At 40.7% G+C, this 16,549-nt stretch overlaps 1 protein-coding gene across 3 annotated transcripts in view; it reads left to right on the forward strand.

Annotated features, from left to right (window-relative positions):
- NGLY1 (N-glycanase 1) overlaps positions 1 to 16,549 on the forward strand; it is a 63,110-nt gene that overhangs the window by 42,598 nt on the left and 3,963 nt on the right. For 2 of the 3 annotated variants that reach the window (XM_067737337.1, XM_067737334.1), the window contains exons 5-10: positions 144 to 366; positions 2,607 to 2,728; positions 3,854 to 3,999; positions 5,649 to 5,759; positions 6,884 to 7,048; positions 11,666 to 11,851. In XM_067737337.1, the coding sequence (XP_067593438.1) occupies positions 144 to 366; positions 2,607 to 2,728; positions 3,854 to 3,999; positions 5,649 to 5,759; positions 6,884 to 7,048; positions 11,666 to 11,851 (953 nt within the window). The remainder of the gene's footprint in view (positions 1 to 143; positions 367 to 2,606; positions 2,729 to 3,853; positions 4,000 to 5,648; positions 5,760 to 6,883; positions 7,049 to 11,665; positions 11,852 to 16,549) is intronic. The other variant, XM_067737336.1, reaches the window with a different exon arrangement.

The following is a 16,549-nucleotide window of genomic DNA, read 5'->3' on the forward strand; positions in this document are numbered from 1 at the left end:
CTGTCCGCATCCTATTTGTGAAGACCTTTTAGATCATCTTCTGTTTTCATATATTTCAGCCTCATATTTGAGGATAAAATGCACATGGATGTTTTTAGTTTTTTATGCTCTAAATCTTACTTGGTTCTGTTGTAACTTCTCAGGTACTAATGTAAGTGAAGAGGACTTTCTTTTGCTGGAGCTTTTACACTGGTTTAAGGAAGAATTTTTTCACTGGGTGGATGACATTTTGTGCAGCAAATGTGGTGGCCAGACTAAGTCTAGAGGCGAATCATTGTTCCCCAGTGATGATGAGCGGAAGTGGGGTGCAAACAGAGTGGAAGATCATTACTGTGACGCCTGCCAGTTCAGCAATCGATTTCCAAGGTGAGCATCCCCTGGACACTGAAGTCAGAATAATCTCTTATTGGGATGGCTAGAAGAGAATTTTATTAAATCAACTTGTAATCTTCGTTTTAGTTATTAGAAGTATATTCCTCTAGGACAGGGGTCAGCAAGCTATGGCTGACTGGCTCAATCCAGCCCACATCCTATTTTTGCAAATAAAGTTTTATTGGGACACATCCATGCTGCTTCAATAGCTTATGGTCTGTAACTGTTTTCACATTACAATGTCAAGAGTTGAATACTGGCAACAGAGACCATATGGTCTGCACAGTCTAAAACATCTACTGTCTGGCTTTATATAGGAAATGTTTGTTGACTCTTGAATATAAATTGAGTGTAGTTCTAGCAACTTAATGCTGTAAATCTTGTATTTTTATTCTTTTAATACATAAGTTTTAACTTTCTGATAACTTTAATAATAATACTGATAACACATAAAATGATGCTGAAACACTAGAATAATAGTGATCATTGTGATAGTAAATACAGTGCTGTACTCAAAATCATCAGATGGAAATATGGAAGGTGAAAGTATAGTATAGGACCATCTTTTTTTTTTTTTTTTTTTTGGCTGTTCTGTGTGGTACACGGGATCTTAGTTCTGCGACCAGGGATCGAACCCGCGCCCCCTGCAGTGGAAGCGCCGAGTCCTAACCACTGGACCGCCAGGGAAGTCCCCTCATCATATTTTATCTTGAATGACAGAAGTTTAATTAGGGGCCTCTGCTACCAACCTAACCTACCCTCATATCTCTAAATTCAAACTAAGGGAACTGGAACTTTTCTGTTCACTTTTTCCATCCTTTACTTTATAAGTCTCTTATCAGATGTTCTTAATTGACAATACTTGTAAAGTTTGGTTGTATCATCAGGCAAGAAAAGATATCAAGTTTTTGAAATACCTGATTTTGGGGGCTTAGGGACTCAGTTCCGTCCTAATGAGGAATCAGTCCTGTGATATACAGAGTCTAAGATAAACAGAATCCACTGTCCAATAATTATCTAAAATAAGCGCAGGTTATTTTTTCATTCAGCATATGTGTGCACAGGTACTTGGCAAAGATGTGAAGATAAAAGATGTCTGTGATTAAATCCTGTCTTCATAAGGTCTAAGCAGTTGGGTGTAGACTGATAGTGCGGGGAGACAGAGGCTAACAAAGGTGTCTGTACCGAGCATTGTCCTTTTCCCTCCTAACCGTGTGCTTGTCTTACTGTTAGCTGTTCTCTGGGTAGGGCTGGGAGGATGAACACTATTAATCAGAGACCAAGCAGCCTTTCAAGTTGGCACGAGTGTGTTTAGAAGATGGAGGCGTAGGATGCTCTAATCCTGCTGCCGTTACTTCTTCAGGTTAATACGCAACTTCTTCCAGTAACTACCTTACCTAAACCATAAATTCATTTAACTTAGCTCAAGCAAGAGCATCTACTTGATTGAAGACAGATAGCTTGTCATTGCAGATACGGTTCATTCACAGCTGACATCGCTGCTCACTTTTCCTGAGTAGCTTTATTAGCTCAAAATCCTTCTCAACACAATATGCAAATTTTGATGTGCTTCAGCTTTATGATAATTTTATAACTGGAGTAACTTTTTTAAAGAATGTTGCCAACACATTTCAAAACACAACTTGCAAATTAGCAAACACCTGTAAGTAATTCAGCAGAATAAAATTTCAATCCAAATGGTTGTTAGAAAGAAGAATAGTATTTTAAGTAAAACTGAGTTCAACTAAGCTTTAAAATCTTCCTTGAGTTATTTGTTAAAGTTGTTTACCTTTGAAGTACAATGAGCTAATTATACCACTTGTTAGAGTAACACTAATGCTTAATGCAGATTTCCTAGAGAACCTGCCTGTCCAGATCCTGCCTGTCCTTCAAGGCCCAGTTCAGGATCAAGCCCTCCTCCCCGACCCCTCCCCCATGACACTAATTCTGACCTGTTGTAGGGTAGGTATCACAGTCTGCCGTGTATTTAAATGATTTGTGTTCTCTCCTTCCCTCTCTCAGGACTGTAAGCTCCTTGAAGGCTGTACCACTGTTGAATCATTTTCCACCCAGGATTCTAGCACAATGCCTCACATAATCTAGGCTCTTTAATTGTTATTTAAGAATACGAAGTTAAGAAATATTACTGTTTAGCACGGAGGTAATGTAAATTCTTCAGAATGCTTGATTTCTATAATGAATCGAAGCTTTTTGTTGTTGTTATTTTAAACCAGGTATAATAATCCCGAGAAACTTCTGGAAACAAGATGTGGACGGTGCGGGGAGTGGGCCAATTGTTTCACACTGTGCTGCAGAGCCCTGGGCTTCGAAGCCCGCTACGTCTGGGATTACACAGGTGCGGACGCCATGTGGGCAGAGGCCAGGGTGGTCTTGCTGACTTCAGGATGGGGTGTACAGTCCCGCCTTGTCAGTCTGTGTTTCCATTTGCCTTCTGTAAATAGCAGTAATCCCAGCCTCGTGGGGTTTTTTTTTTTTTTTTTAATGGGGATCACAGGATTGTTTTTAGTACCCCTAGCATTTTGCCTGGTACTTTACACTATAAACATTTTTTATTAACAATTTATCGTGACATTTTAGTAGTGCTGTTTCTCTATGGATAAGAACGTGTGTAATAATGTTCTGTAGAAATCTTCATTTTTGTAGAGATTAGTGTAAAAGATTTAGTAATCTTAATATACAATAAAATATAATAATAGCCATGTGAGATTTATATTGTCCTTATTTAGTTATAACTTGTGTCACATGTTAAAAAGTTTTTCTTCTTAGATCTTTTTACTTGTGTTTCTGTTATTTTCTTAGGATAAAATGAAACCTTCACTTAATAGTTATTGTTCTCTTAACAGTCAGATAGAGACCATCAGTAACCAGACATCCTCTGTTAGACCTCTGCTGGCCTACAGTTCCAAAGTGGAATTAACTCCTTCACATAAGCAAACTGTGTGCATTAGTCCTATGGTTTACGTGCTGTTGTTCAATGTGTTTGCCCTTTTCAGAGTTATAGCTCACATTATTTTTAATTAAGCCTAAAACTGACTGTATTAAAGGAGATTTTCCAAAACAATTGCAAGGATTTCAAAGAGAGAGAGAGGGACTTCCTTGGCGGTCTGGTGGTTAAGACTCCATGCTTCCACTGCAGGGGGCACGGGTTCGGTCCCTGGTTGGGGAGCTAGGATCTCAAATGCCGCAGGGCACGGCCAGAAAATAAAAATAAAAAGTAAAAAAAAAAGTCATCAAGAATTGCCCCTATTAAAAAAAAAGAGAGAGAAAGAGAAATTAAAGCAGGTGTTCTAGAGTCTTGTGTGCCACAAAATGCTCACTTGTTAATTAAAATTTAGACTCTTGCATATTATCACGTGGTTCTCATCTTAGGCGTTTGTATATAGTTATTGGAAGTCTTGGTTTTATAAACTTAGCTTTTGTTTTTCTCTTTCTGTCGCGTCTTTGTCTGTCACTTGCGTAGACCACGTCTGGACAGAAGTGTACTCCCCTTCTCAGCAGCGGTGGCTGCACTGTGACGCGTGTGAAGACGTCTGTGACAAGCCCCTCCTCTATGAGATAGGCTGGGGCAAGAAGCTGTCCTACATCATCGCATTTTCTAAAGATGAGGTAGGACGGAAGAGAAAAAATGTGTTCTAAGAATAAAATTTTTTTTTCTTTTTTGACAGCCTTTGAAGGTATAATTGACATAAAATAAGCAGCACTTGTTTAAAGTGTACAATTTAATAAGTGTTGTCATTTGTATATGCCCGAGAGATGACCTCTGCAGTCAAGGTGGTGAACACATCCATTATCCCGGGAGTTTCCTTGTGTTCGTTCTCGCTCCTTCTTGCCCCTCTCCAGGCAACCACAGATCTACTCTCTGAGACTGTACACTAATGTGCATTTCCAGAGTTGTATGTAAACGGAATCATATATACTATTTTTGACGGGGGGGGGGGTTTATTTTACTCATCATAATTATTTTGAGGTTCCTCCATGTGTTTGCAAGTATCAATAATTTATTCTTTTTATTGCTGAGCAGTATTCCATCGTATGAATGTACCATGGTTTGTTTATCCATTTGCCTGTTGATGGACATTTGGGTACTTTGCAGTTTTTTACTATTTCAAATACAGCTGCACAAGTCTTTATATGGGCGTATGCTTTCTTTTCTCTTTGGTAAATGCCTGCTAGTGGAATGACCGAATCGTATGGTAGGTGATTGTTTAACTTTTTAAAAAACTGGCTCAACTGTTTTCCAAAGTGATGATGCTGTTTTGCATTCTCATCAGCAATATGTGCGAATTCCCAGTTTCTCCATATTCTTGCTAACAGTATGGTCTGACTTTTTCATTTTAGCCCTTTTTAGGAGACGTGCGGTGGTGTCGCATTGTGGTTTCATTTGCATTTTCCTGAGGACCAACACTGAGCATCTTTTTTATGGGATTGTTTGTCATCCATTTCTCTTCTTTGCCCTTTCTTTTTTTAATTGGGTTGTTCATTTTCTTATTCTTGAGTTTTGAGAGTTCTTCATACATTCTGAATACAAGTCCTTTTTCAGGTATGTGCTTTGCAAGGATTTTCTCCCTATCTGGCTTGTCTTTTTATTCTCTCAGTGACTTTTGAAGAGAAGAAATTGATGAAGTCCAGTTTATCAATTTGTTCTTTTGTGGATCTTGCTTTTTGATGTTATGTCTAAGAGATGTTTGCCTAGCCCGAGCCACAAGGATTTTCTCCTACGTTTTCTTTTAAGTTTTATACTTTTAGTTTTACACTTGTGTCTGTGATCCATTTTGGGCTAATTTTTGTAGATAGTCCAAGGTGTGAATTGAAATTCATTATTTTGCATATGGATAATGAATTGTTCTAGCACCGTTTGTTGAAAAAGTTATCCCTTTCCACTGAATTGGCCTTGTACCTTTGTCAAAAATCAGTTCTATAATATATTTATATATAATTTATATATTCAGTACAATAAAAATGGAGTGTGTTTATTTGTTGAATTTTGTGAAATCGGCTTTGTAGGTAAGTTATAAACAGCTAAATGTTCTGAAACTTTTATCTCCTAATCACAGTCTTTCTTGGAAGTGTATACTGGTTAGAAAATGAATAAAAAGCATATTCTCTTCGATTTTTTTTTTCCCACAGGTTTTAAAATGTTAAACAAAGGACAGCATTTAAAAAATTCTGTTTAAGAATTACATGCATTCTAGGTATTTAGCCAATTAGTGTTGATGGTTGTAATCTTATTAAATATTTCTGTCCTGTAATTCGAGGTGGTTGACGTCACTTGGCGATATTCTTGTAAACATGAAGAGGTGATCTCCAGAAGAACTGAAATTAAGGAAGAGTTACTTCGAGAAACTATTAATACACTTAATAAGCAGGTATGTGATGGGCATTTGGCATTTTTCAGAGGACATTTGAAATATTATATAATCAAGAATAGCCAATTTTTAACCCAGTGAAGTTCTTCAAGTAGTAGCATTATTTTACAATGAAAAATGTTTAAATATTTAAATTAAAATTTTTGAGGACTTGTTTTAAGTATTGTGAGGTGGGGTTTTTTTTGGCTTAAATTGTCACATCTCAAAGTTCAGTGAAACAAAATTTCCATATATATACTAGTTGACATAAAAAATATGTTGCCTTATTTTTCGAAGTAATTGTGTCTTGAATATAATTACCGACACACTTGTCCACGTAGGGAAATTTCTGGAACAAGGCACGGGAAGTTGTTAACAATGAGTATTTCTGGGAAGAGGACTGGGGGGTCCAAGAGGGAAGTTTCAGCTTTGATTTTATACCCCTTTGGTAGTACTGAAAAATTTTATATATATATATATATATATATATATATGCATATTATTTTGCAATTAGAATAGGGCAGATCACCTTACAGTGGTTGAGATTCAGTGTTTCAGCACGTTCACCTGTTTTGAGCTTGGCTCCTTGGGCCATTTGATGATTGGCAAATGCCTGGAAGGGAGAAGAGGTGCAGTTCAGTTCACCTCAGTTTGTTTCTTCCCTTGGGATCTTAGCTTCTTCAGGTCGGGATACCTTTGTAGTTTTGTGTTGCATTCAGACAGCTGTTGTGTGTGTGTGTGTGTGTGTGTGTGTGTGTGTGTGTGTGTATACCTTTGTAGTTTTGTGTTGCATTCAGACAGCTGGTGGGTGGGTGTGTGTGTGTGTGTGTGTGTGTGTGTGTGTGTGTGTGTGGTTCCCTGCTGTGCTCGCCTTTCTCAGCAGGACAGTTGTTTAAACGTAAGCCAGTAAAGGGCATGGGAAGTTGGATATGGGTGTTCAGTGATTTCTTAACATAAAATTTGTAAAAGTATTTTGTTTCCACAGTGTCCTTTCTATTTTCCAAAATTACATGTATGAAAACAAAGTTGGTTACTTCTTTCCAAGACCCTGTTAAAATACAAATGTCTTAATTATATTCATACTTAGAGATGGACCTCTGCATTCCCCTAATCGTTAATGATGGTTTTTTAAACGTGCATTACAGAGGCAGATATCTTTGTCAGAAAACAGAAGAAAAGAACTTCTCCAGAGGATCATTGTGGAGCTTGTTGAATTTATATCTCCCAAAAGCCCTAAGCCTGGAGAACTTGGAGGAAGGATATCTGGGTCCTTGGCGTGGAGAGTAGCCCGAGGTGAAACGGATCCAGAGGTATTTACTTCATTACAGCCTGATAACCTTCTCACTTTACCACTTCCTGTCCTGTGCCCTTTACATACAGAAAAACACGGTTGGCCACGACCTTTCAATGAACTTTGCAGGGTAATTATTAAAAAATGTAAACATTTGAAGAGAACCAATAATAGATTGATGTAGTATAATTACATACAAGAGTTAGCAAAGCAATTAAAATGGGATTTTTCTGTTGTTACCTTACGTAAATTTCTAGGGCAGTTATGACTAAAGTACATAAAAACGCATTAATTGTAAGTGTACAGCTTAACAGATTTTCACGAATTGTGGTTCCTCATGTGACCACTAACCAGAATAAGAAGTCAGACAAGCAGGTGTCTGAATGACCTGAGTTCCCTTCCAGCCACTGCCCTTCACCCCTAAGAGTGACCTTTTTCCTGGTTTCTAATATCATGGACTAGTTTTGCCTGTTATTGTGCTTTATGTAAATGGAATCATACAGGATGTACTCTTTTGTGGACGATTTCTGTCTCAACATTATTTAGTGAGATTCACACTTGTTGCTGCTTGTTTATAGTACATTTATTTTCTCATTGTGGTATAATATTCCACTGTGTGAACATAGTATAATTTATCCACATCACTATTGGGTATTCGGGTTGTTTCTCGATTTTGGCTTAAAATTGTGCTGCTGTGCTATTTACAATAGCCAAGACATGGAAACAACCTAAATGTCCATCAACAGATGAATGTATAAAGAAGATGTGGTACATACATACAATGGAATACTATTCAGCCATAAGAAAGAATGAAGTAATGCCATTTGCAGCAACATGGATGGACCTAGAGATTATCATACTAAGTGAAGTAAGTCGACAAAGACAAATATTACATGATATCACTTGTATGTGGAATCTAAAACATAATACAAATGAATCTATTTACAAAACAGAAGCAGACTCCACAGACATAGAAAACAGACTTATGGTTGCCCAAAGGGGAGAGGAATGGGTTATAAATTAGGAGTATGGGATTAAGAGATGCACACTACCATGTATAAAAGAGATAAACAACAAGGGTTCACTGTATAGCACAGAAAACTATATCCAGTATCTTGTAATACCTGTAATGGAAAATAACCTGAAAAATATATATATAGAAATAACTGAACCACTTTGCTGTACAGTTAAAATTAACGCAATATTGTATATCATTGTATATATTTATTGTATATTGTATATTATTATTTATAATATATTGTATATGAATATTTTTTTAGTAAGAAATTACTTTTTTTTCCTGGAAAACAGGGTTTTTTAAAATTTATTTATTTCTTATTGAAATATAATTGACTTACAATGTTGTGTTTCAGGTATACAGCAAAGTGATTCAGTTATACGTACATATATATCTGTTTTTTTTTTCCGATTTTAAATTTGCACTTTGGTGCTGAATGATGAAGTTGAATGTCTGTTCTTTAAACTTTCGTTTATTTATTTATTTTTATTTCTGGCTGTGTCAGGTCTTCGGTTGCCGCATGTGGGATCTTACTGTTGCGGTGCACGGGCTCTTCGTTGCAGCGCGTGGGCTTCTCTAGTTGTGGCGCGTGGGTTTTCTCTCTAGTTGCGGCGCGTGGGCTCCTGTAGTTCGGGGCGCGCAGGCTCTCGTTGAAGTGCGCAGGCTCAGTAGCGCGGCGCACGGGCTTAGTTGCCCCGCGGCATGTGGGATCTTAGTTCCCCGACCAGGGACCAAATCCACGTCCCCTGCGTTGGAAGGTGGATTCTTAACCACTGGGCCACCAGGGAAGTCCCATTCTTTAAACTTTTGGATATCCTCTTTTGTGAAGTCCCGTTCAGTGCTAGGAAAACTTTATAAAGTGGGAAAAATAATAGAACCTGGGTAATTCAGCAGATGAAAGTGTGTATTTCTTATTACATACTTGCCTGCATCTGGTTTGGGCTAGAAAGTGTTGTTGCTCTGAGTACTATTATATAGTCAAACTTATTTGAAGATATTATCACTTGACTAGTCTCCCAAAATTAAATAATGAACAATGGAAATGTAATTTCTAGAGTTAGGGACTAGCATTAAAGCAATGTGCTCTGTAATGGACATTAAGTACAATAGACTGTCCTTTGCTCTTAGGGAGCTTAAAGTTGACTCACTAGAAAGTATTTAATATAAACGTCTAAGAAGATAAGCAATGAAAAATGCTTGAAAGGAAAATAATCCATCACGGTAGAAGTATCAAACAGCTCCACACAAAGTTTTATATCTACTTTTTCTAAATTTGCCAGTTACACCTCATTTCTCTAATAAAGGAATATGTCCCGAAGGGGAGAATTATCTCTAGTAAACTTTGTTTACTCTTAAATTTATCCCATCATCTTTAGCTGGCAGTTAGAAGTGTTGGTTCAGCTATAGAATTACAAGATCTAATTTCAACAAATAATTCAGATCACTGCTGATGCAGTGCAAGTTACAAGTCTAAATCTAAATGAAGCCAATTGAAAAGAGCTAATGTAATTCACAGCTGTGTTCAGTTTAAAATGGGGGTATTTAGGTCTTCGCTTCTTTTTCTTTTTGTGGATGAGTGTGCTTCCTCTTGCATGGCATATACATTGATTAAACTTTAAAAATATGAATTGGGTCCTATGCCCGGATTGTTTTCCCTGATGAACATTTTTTAAATTTCTCAATTATTGGAGACCATATTAGGGCCGTGGATTTAAAAAATCATTTTCCTCTTTACAAATAGATGTTTGTTTTAAAAGTCAGTCCTAAAAAATTAGGGAACTGTATCTTGAAATCGGTTGGAAAAAGAAGGAAACATTGGTGATATTTTCATAAAGAGAAGTTTTGTCTTAATCTTATATTTTAAAGAAATTATGAAATATGATATATTCAGTAACGTATATTTTTCTTTTCCCTTTGGTAATTAGTTATCCTTGGTAAAATGGTAGACAATGCTACTTTAATATTTTAATTCCACCTGGGTTATGTCAGCACTCTGAAATATCTTTGATAGAGAAGAGAAGAATTGAGAAGTATTGTTACGTGCTCGTTTTGAAGTGTAGTGTACTAATTCATAGTTAGAAAATCACCTCCTAAAAATAATAAACTGCCCTTTTTTTTTTTTTAACCATATCCAGGTTCTGCTAGGGAATTATCTTGTTTATACATTTATAAATATTTTTCTCTTTCCATCTCTAAGATGTTTTATATTCTACTTATTGATCCTTGTACATTTGAAGTTTTTACATTGTGTACTACCTAGTTCCCAATGTTTAACAGGAAAGCATCACCTACTATCTTGATTGATTAGTAAATTGATTAGTTAGAAGCAAGAGGTTGATACAGACTAGAGCAGTGGTTCTCAACAGTGGATGACTGCCTTCCAGGAGCCATCTGTAATGTCCAGGGACATTTTGGGGGTTCCAGCTGTGAGGGGCAGTACCACTGGCATCTGGTGGGTGAGGGGCCAGGGATGCTGCCGAGCAGCCTGCAGTGCACAGGGCAGCCCAGCCCCGCACACCACACGCTGCTATGCTCACATCTGAGCGGGAGGAGATGTTGTGTCGGTGCCACAGACAGGCGTGGGACAAATACATCCTCTTCCTCAAACCTGAGATTCAACCGGTGATTGCAGGCGCCTGTTTTACATTAAAATAAACATTTATTTTGTAATAGAATGCAAAATTTGCCTGGAATTTTAAGGTGAAACAGGAGTTTTTGTAGCAATTTCACATGTGCGGAAGATTGTTTCCAGCTATACCTCCCAGGCACTGTCCTCTCTTCGGGCATCAAGAAAGGACCCGGGTGAAACGGCTTTAGGCTGAGGCCTGAAGGGTGAGAAAGAATCACGTAGCTGGAGAGTAGAAGGAACAGCATTCCAGACGGAGGGAACAGCATGTGTCACGGCCCCATGGCAGGAAGCAGCTGGGCCTTTGTGAGGAACTAAAGAAGAAGTAACACGGTGCGGGTGAAGAGACCGCAGAGAAGGGTGCCGTGGGACCTGGTTGGAGAAGGAGCACAGGACAAGCCACGTGGGCCCTGGTAGCCCTGGTAGAGGTGTGGCGTTCCTGTGCAGTGAGAGGTCAGTGGAGCCAGTTAAGCAGGAAGGTGAGGGACTTCCCTGGGGGGTCCAGTGGTTGAGACTCCGCACTTCCACTGCAGGGGCCGTGGGTTCAATTCCTGGTTGGGGAACTAAGGTCCCCCATGCCACGTGGTGCAGCCAAAAAAAAAAAGAAAGTGATGTGTCCCAATTTACATTTTTAACAATCACGTTGATGACTGTGTGGAGAGGTGAAGAGTTGAAAGCTGGGAAATCAGCTGTAGGAGAGGATTGCAGCATCCAATTAAGACATGGTGGTGGAAATGAAGTCATGTTGACACAAAATCCGAAAAGTGTAAGTCAGCTACAGTTTATATTTCTTGTTTTCTGTCTAGTAATGTTTGGTGCTACGTCAGCATCATCCTGTTCATATTTAATCTGTAAAATATTTTCCAGATTTTCCAATGGCACCAGTTTTTCATTTTCAAGTTGAAGGAACTCTTAACCACTATCCATAGCAGTACCTCTCTATGTATCTGTTTTCTATTATGTTGAAAAGCTAATTCTGCTTTCTTTTTAAGAGTAAAGAAACCCTGTTCATCCCCTCTGAAAACGAGAAGATTTCTAAACAGCTCCACCTTTGCTATAATATAGTAAAAAATCATTATGTCCGCATTTCAAGTAATAACCAAACCATTTCTGGATGGGAGAATGGTGTGTGGAGAATGGAATCCATATTCAGAAAAGTTGAAACAGACTGGAACATGGTAATGTAATGCATGAAGCTGTTTAAAACTTCAGTCGTTGTTTAAACAAATATAGATTGGCTTCATTTTTCAGCTGTGCATAATGTGAAAATGGATATCAAAATTACTTTTAGTAATGCTTAAAGTTGTAAAAGAAGATCCTGCTCTCTGTTTAATGAAATGTCCATTCGAAATCTCTGTGTTTATATCAAGAAAGTATCCATTTTCCTCAAAGAGGCCGAATTTAATTCTTTCATGGGGAAAAATAATCAAGTGTATGACCAACTCATGTGACTAGTTTTTGCATGAATATGTAGAGTATACTGTTATCCACTTCCTTCATAGATGTGTACTGATTGCCTGCTACGGGCAGGCTCTTAGGGACTGTAACCCATTTAGTCCAAAGTCCCAAGAGCTAACCATCTAACACGCTTCTGTTTCATAAGAATGTCGATGATTGAGCGGCGATATTGGTTATTTCTTCTCTGTTTCCTAAAGATAAAGGGAGAAATGGATGGTGTGACTGTAGTAGTTCATTATACCAACTTGTACATTGTTGTCACTTGTTGTCTGGAATAAGAGGCTTTGCTTTTAGACTGCCCTCCCCCTTAGGCACACACCAAAAACAAGCTCAGAGCAACTCACATGACCTCGGTAGGTCTGACCGTATTATTGATGGGTTTCACTGGAGTGAATGAGCTCATGGGCAGCTTTAACTTGCCCCCTGAAGAGTGAGAAGCTGTTCACTTGTAAGACATAGTGAGTAGATTTAGCAGGTGAGTCACAGATGAACAGCTGCTGGTGTTCATGAGCATCTACTACATGCTTATCGCTGTACCAGCCATTAATCAGAGTACAGAGGACATCCAAAAATAAGGTCCCTGCTTGCTTCCACCACCACCACCACCACCCCCCCATAGGTTTTTGTTCTAAACTTACCTTGGTGCTTATTTTGACCATCTTTTTGTATTAAGCCAAGAATGGTTTGTAGGCTCATTGAGATTGTAGATGGAGGAATTCTCTCCCTTAGTTAAGGAAGGGCATAAAATGTAATACAAGATAAAATTTAAAACTTCAAGATATGTATATCTGTAATTGACTCTTCTCGCTGATGAGAGAGGATGAGCTTCTTCTGGAAAACCATCCTTACCTGAAGAATTGCTCTGAACAGAAAGCAGGAGAGGACAGACATGGCGTTTACCCAAGGACTAGCGTGTGCTGAACTGGAGACAAGGCATGCCTCGTGCCCTGACCACCGGCCTGGTGGAGAAGACAGCACTGTGCCGAGGAGCAGGGCTCGTGTGTGGCATGCTCGCGTCCTGCTCCCGCGTTTGCTCATCGGCACACGCGCACCGAGCGCCTGCTGTACCCGGCACAGCTCTCACCGCGAGGACGCGCAGGTGAAGGTGCCACCGGTGCCGGCCCTCACAGTCCAGGAAGCGTGAGCAGCCACGACGCAGGGCGCTGTAGCAAGGACGCCAGCGCGTTGCCATGGGGACTGCGGGAGGCTGGCAGAGCGCCACAGCGCGGGCGCCGCTGGGGCTGCGCGCGGAGAGCGGAGTAGGTGCTCGCGAGGCAGGGCCGGAGCGTGCAGGGCAGGGCTGGCTTCCAGACCTCTGAGTAGACGGTCGTGGCCGGAGACGGGGTGTTGTGTGAGAAGGCTTTACGTAAGGCAAGTGAGGTGTGACGGCCATTAAGTATGAAACAAGAGCCTACTGAAGCAAAGTTTGTGCCTTCGTATGCTTTTACGAGGGGCGCCATTTTTCAAAAAGCTAAATGAATCCATTCCCGGTTAAAATACTTAATTAGTAAATTAAGAAGAATGCTGGAATTGTAACTGCGCTTGTAGAGACTAATCACTCCAAAGTCATATGTCGCCATTTAAAACATGAATTTTTCGCCTAAATCAATCTCTGGTCGTTCTGTTCGAGGGCGCCCCCTGCTAGAGATTCTCTAACTCGGCTAAAACTAGAGGCGCATTCCACTCAGTAATCGCCACGCTGGAGTCACGGCAGGTCCCGTGCAGCCCGTCTGTGGGTGATTAGAACAGAACCTTACGCTCTCACAGTGGCAGCCTCCCGGGAGCACAGAGACTCTGAATTTTACTCCTTAGCAAAGACACTGTTCAGTGGTGTCTGGATTTGAAGGGAACATAAAAAGCTCAATCAAGAGTCTCCTTTTTAGGAGGCAAGTAGTAACACCCTGATAAAAGTGATGTTAGTGGCTTCCTGACTAGTCTCCCTGCATTGCCCTGGTCCCTTCAAAGATGTTTTTCTGGCTACAGCATGGAGAACATTGTCAGAACCCCGTTCGTTACTGAGTGCTCTCAGGGTGAGAAGCAGCTCCGGTCTCCTGAGTCTGGCCCTCGCCTTGCACCACCAGGCTGCCCCCTGGCTCTCTGCATGCGCTGCCCTGCCTTGCCCCCCTCCCCGCGGAACCTCGTTTCTTTCCTTTCTGTGAGACTAACTTATTCTTACCCTTAGGACCTGTGTAAGCCTCATTCCGTCCAGTCCCAGCCGGCTGGTTCCTTTTACCCCGTATTGACTCGTGGCATCATGCCCCTCCCCTTCCTGAAGTTTATTCTATGCACGTGTGTGAGAACAGATTGTCTCTCTCCTACCGGACTGTAAACATTGCCCGGGCAGAGACCTTGTCTTTTCCTACTCACTTCTGTGCTCTCAGTATTCACATGTCTAGCATAGTGCCTGATACGTAGCAAATGTTTAATAATAAAGACGGGTGGATGTGAGAACGAGCGCTTGAGTGTGTACGGCATAAATTCTGCGGCACCCGAGGGCCACGTCGAGCACCGCAGGAGCTCTGTTCATTCAGACTGTGCCCCGTGGATGTTCCTCAGTACTTTGCAGTTTTGAGCAGTTTTGTCATTCTCGATGCCACTAGAGTCACGTTAGCCCTTTCGGGCGCACGGCGTGATGTCAGGAATTGACCCCCTCAGCCATTCGGCAGCCGTGCACCTTGTCATACTCTGTGCTCGGCACTTAGGGCCTAGTGGTGAGTTACGAGGCGCACCCAAGGTGAGCTAGGCCTGTGTAGGAGGAAGACACGTGGACCAGCTGTTTCGGTCAGCAAGGTGGGCGCTGGAAGGACATGGGCCCGTGTGTGACACACGAGGAAGAGCCGCTGCACCTCACGCCGGCGCCTTGCAGAGGAAATGATATCCGAGGGGGCGGCAGAGGGGAGTTTCTCCGAGAGGGGCATGAGAAACAGTGTGCACACGCACAGAAGCGGGAAACACCCGCACCTTCAGAGAAGAGGAAGCAGTCGGGAACGCGGGGAGAGCAGCGGGGAATAAGGCCGGAGGGGTGAACGGTTGTCAGGCCCCAGGGACTTTGATGACCTTGCACTTATGCAATAGGAAACCTTGCAGGAGTTCAGGCAAAGGAGGGCCATCATCACACTGGCCATCCAGAGGCTACAGATGGAATAAGTAGGAAGCGTAGTCTGGAAAGATGTAAATACAGTGGGAACTGACAGTGTTCACGTTGGACCTCAGTTGAAAAATTGGAATAACCAAAAATAAGATTCATGAGCCAGAGCAGCTTACTAGCATTCGATTAGGGTTTCTTGAAATACAGCTGCTCTGCTGGATATCTGTAGGAATGACTGACTGCACCGTGAACTCAGAGTTCATCTGAGCAGCCGCGGCAGAATGAGAATTTTAAGTGTGTACTAAAGAGCAGCTTCAAACAGTGCAGTGCAAACTGAGCCTCCAGGAAACCATAACAGCCGGCTAACCAGCCTGGCATGTTTCTCATGTGATGAGAAAATCTTTAAGTGCAGATCTTCCCAAGAATGTGAAATACGGAAAGAAGCTGATGTGCAGATTGTTCACAGTCTTGAGAGTAGTGGTCGCAGCCACAACCCGCAGGACCCGCTTCAGCAGGGTGCATGGCAAGCAGTATAACTTAGATCTGAAGCCACAGATGCACTGGTCTCACTCCTCCCCACAGGTTGTGTGTGATGTGCTTTCGTTGTCTACAGATGCCAGAGAGGGGCCAGGGTGGATCACGTACAAATTTAAAAAGCCAACAGGCAAAACATTTGTTGAAGGTAAATCAAGAAGTTCGGAACGATCAACAGTTACAAAAATGCTTTTTTTCCCCTTTAGAGCAAACAGTTGCCTGTTGGAGAGGTTATAAAGTATTTTTTTCTCCTAAATAAATTATAATTACCGGTTCTGTTGGTTTCACACCTAGACAGGACCACAGTTGGAGGTTTATGTAAATCCTGATGTTTTGGTACATTTCAAAGTGCCAAACTGAGTATATACATAGTATACTATGGAACTGAGTATACATAGTGTACTCGGTTACCATAGTAACATCCTACAGTCTCTAAAAATGCTGAATTAAATAAGTTGGTTAAAGTGCTACAGACAGAATATGTTGCGTCCAAAAGATGACATGAATTTTCAATATAAATAGGGTCTACTTTATCTCCATACGCTGTTTCTTTAGCCTAAGAGAACTTTTATTTTCTCACCGTATGCTTAAAGGTTTGTTTAAGCATCTAAGAATTCAATGAGGAATTTCACCCTATCCTTTAACGTTTTAGAGTTGTAAAAACTGATGCCTTCAGGACTGAAAAATGTAAGTCTTAGAAAAAGCAATTTTCAGACATGTTCAACAGCCATTATAAGCCTTCTGTGACAGTTAGAAACAGTTCTAATTAGATCGTCTTCACTTTCTACTGTGATCA

Source organism: Pseudorca crassidens, chromosome 5 (genome assembly GCF_039906515.1).
Source record: "Pseudorca crassidens isolate mPseCra1 chromosome 5, mPseCra1.hap1, whole genome shotgun sequence".
In the NCBI taxonomy this organism is placed as follows: domain Eukaryota; kingdom Metazoa; phylum Chordata; class Mammalia; order Artiodactyla; family Delphinidae; genus Pseudorca; species Pseudorca crassidens.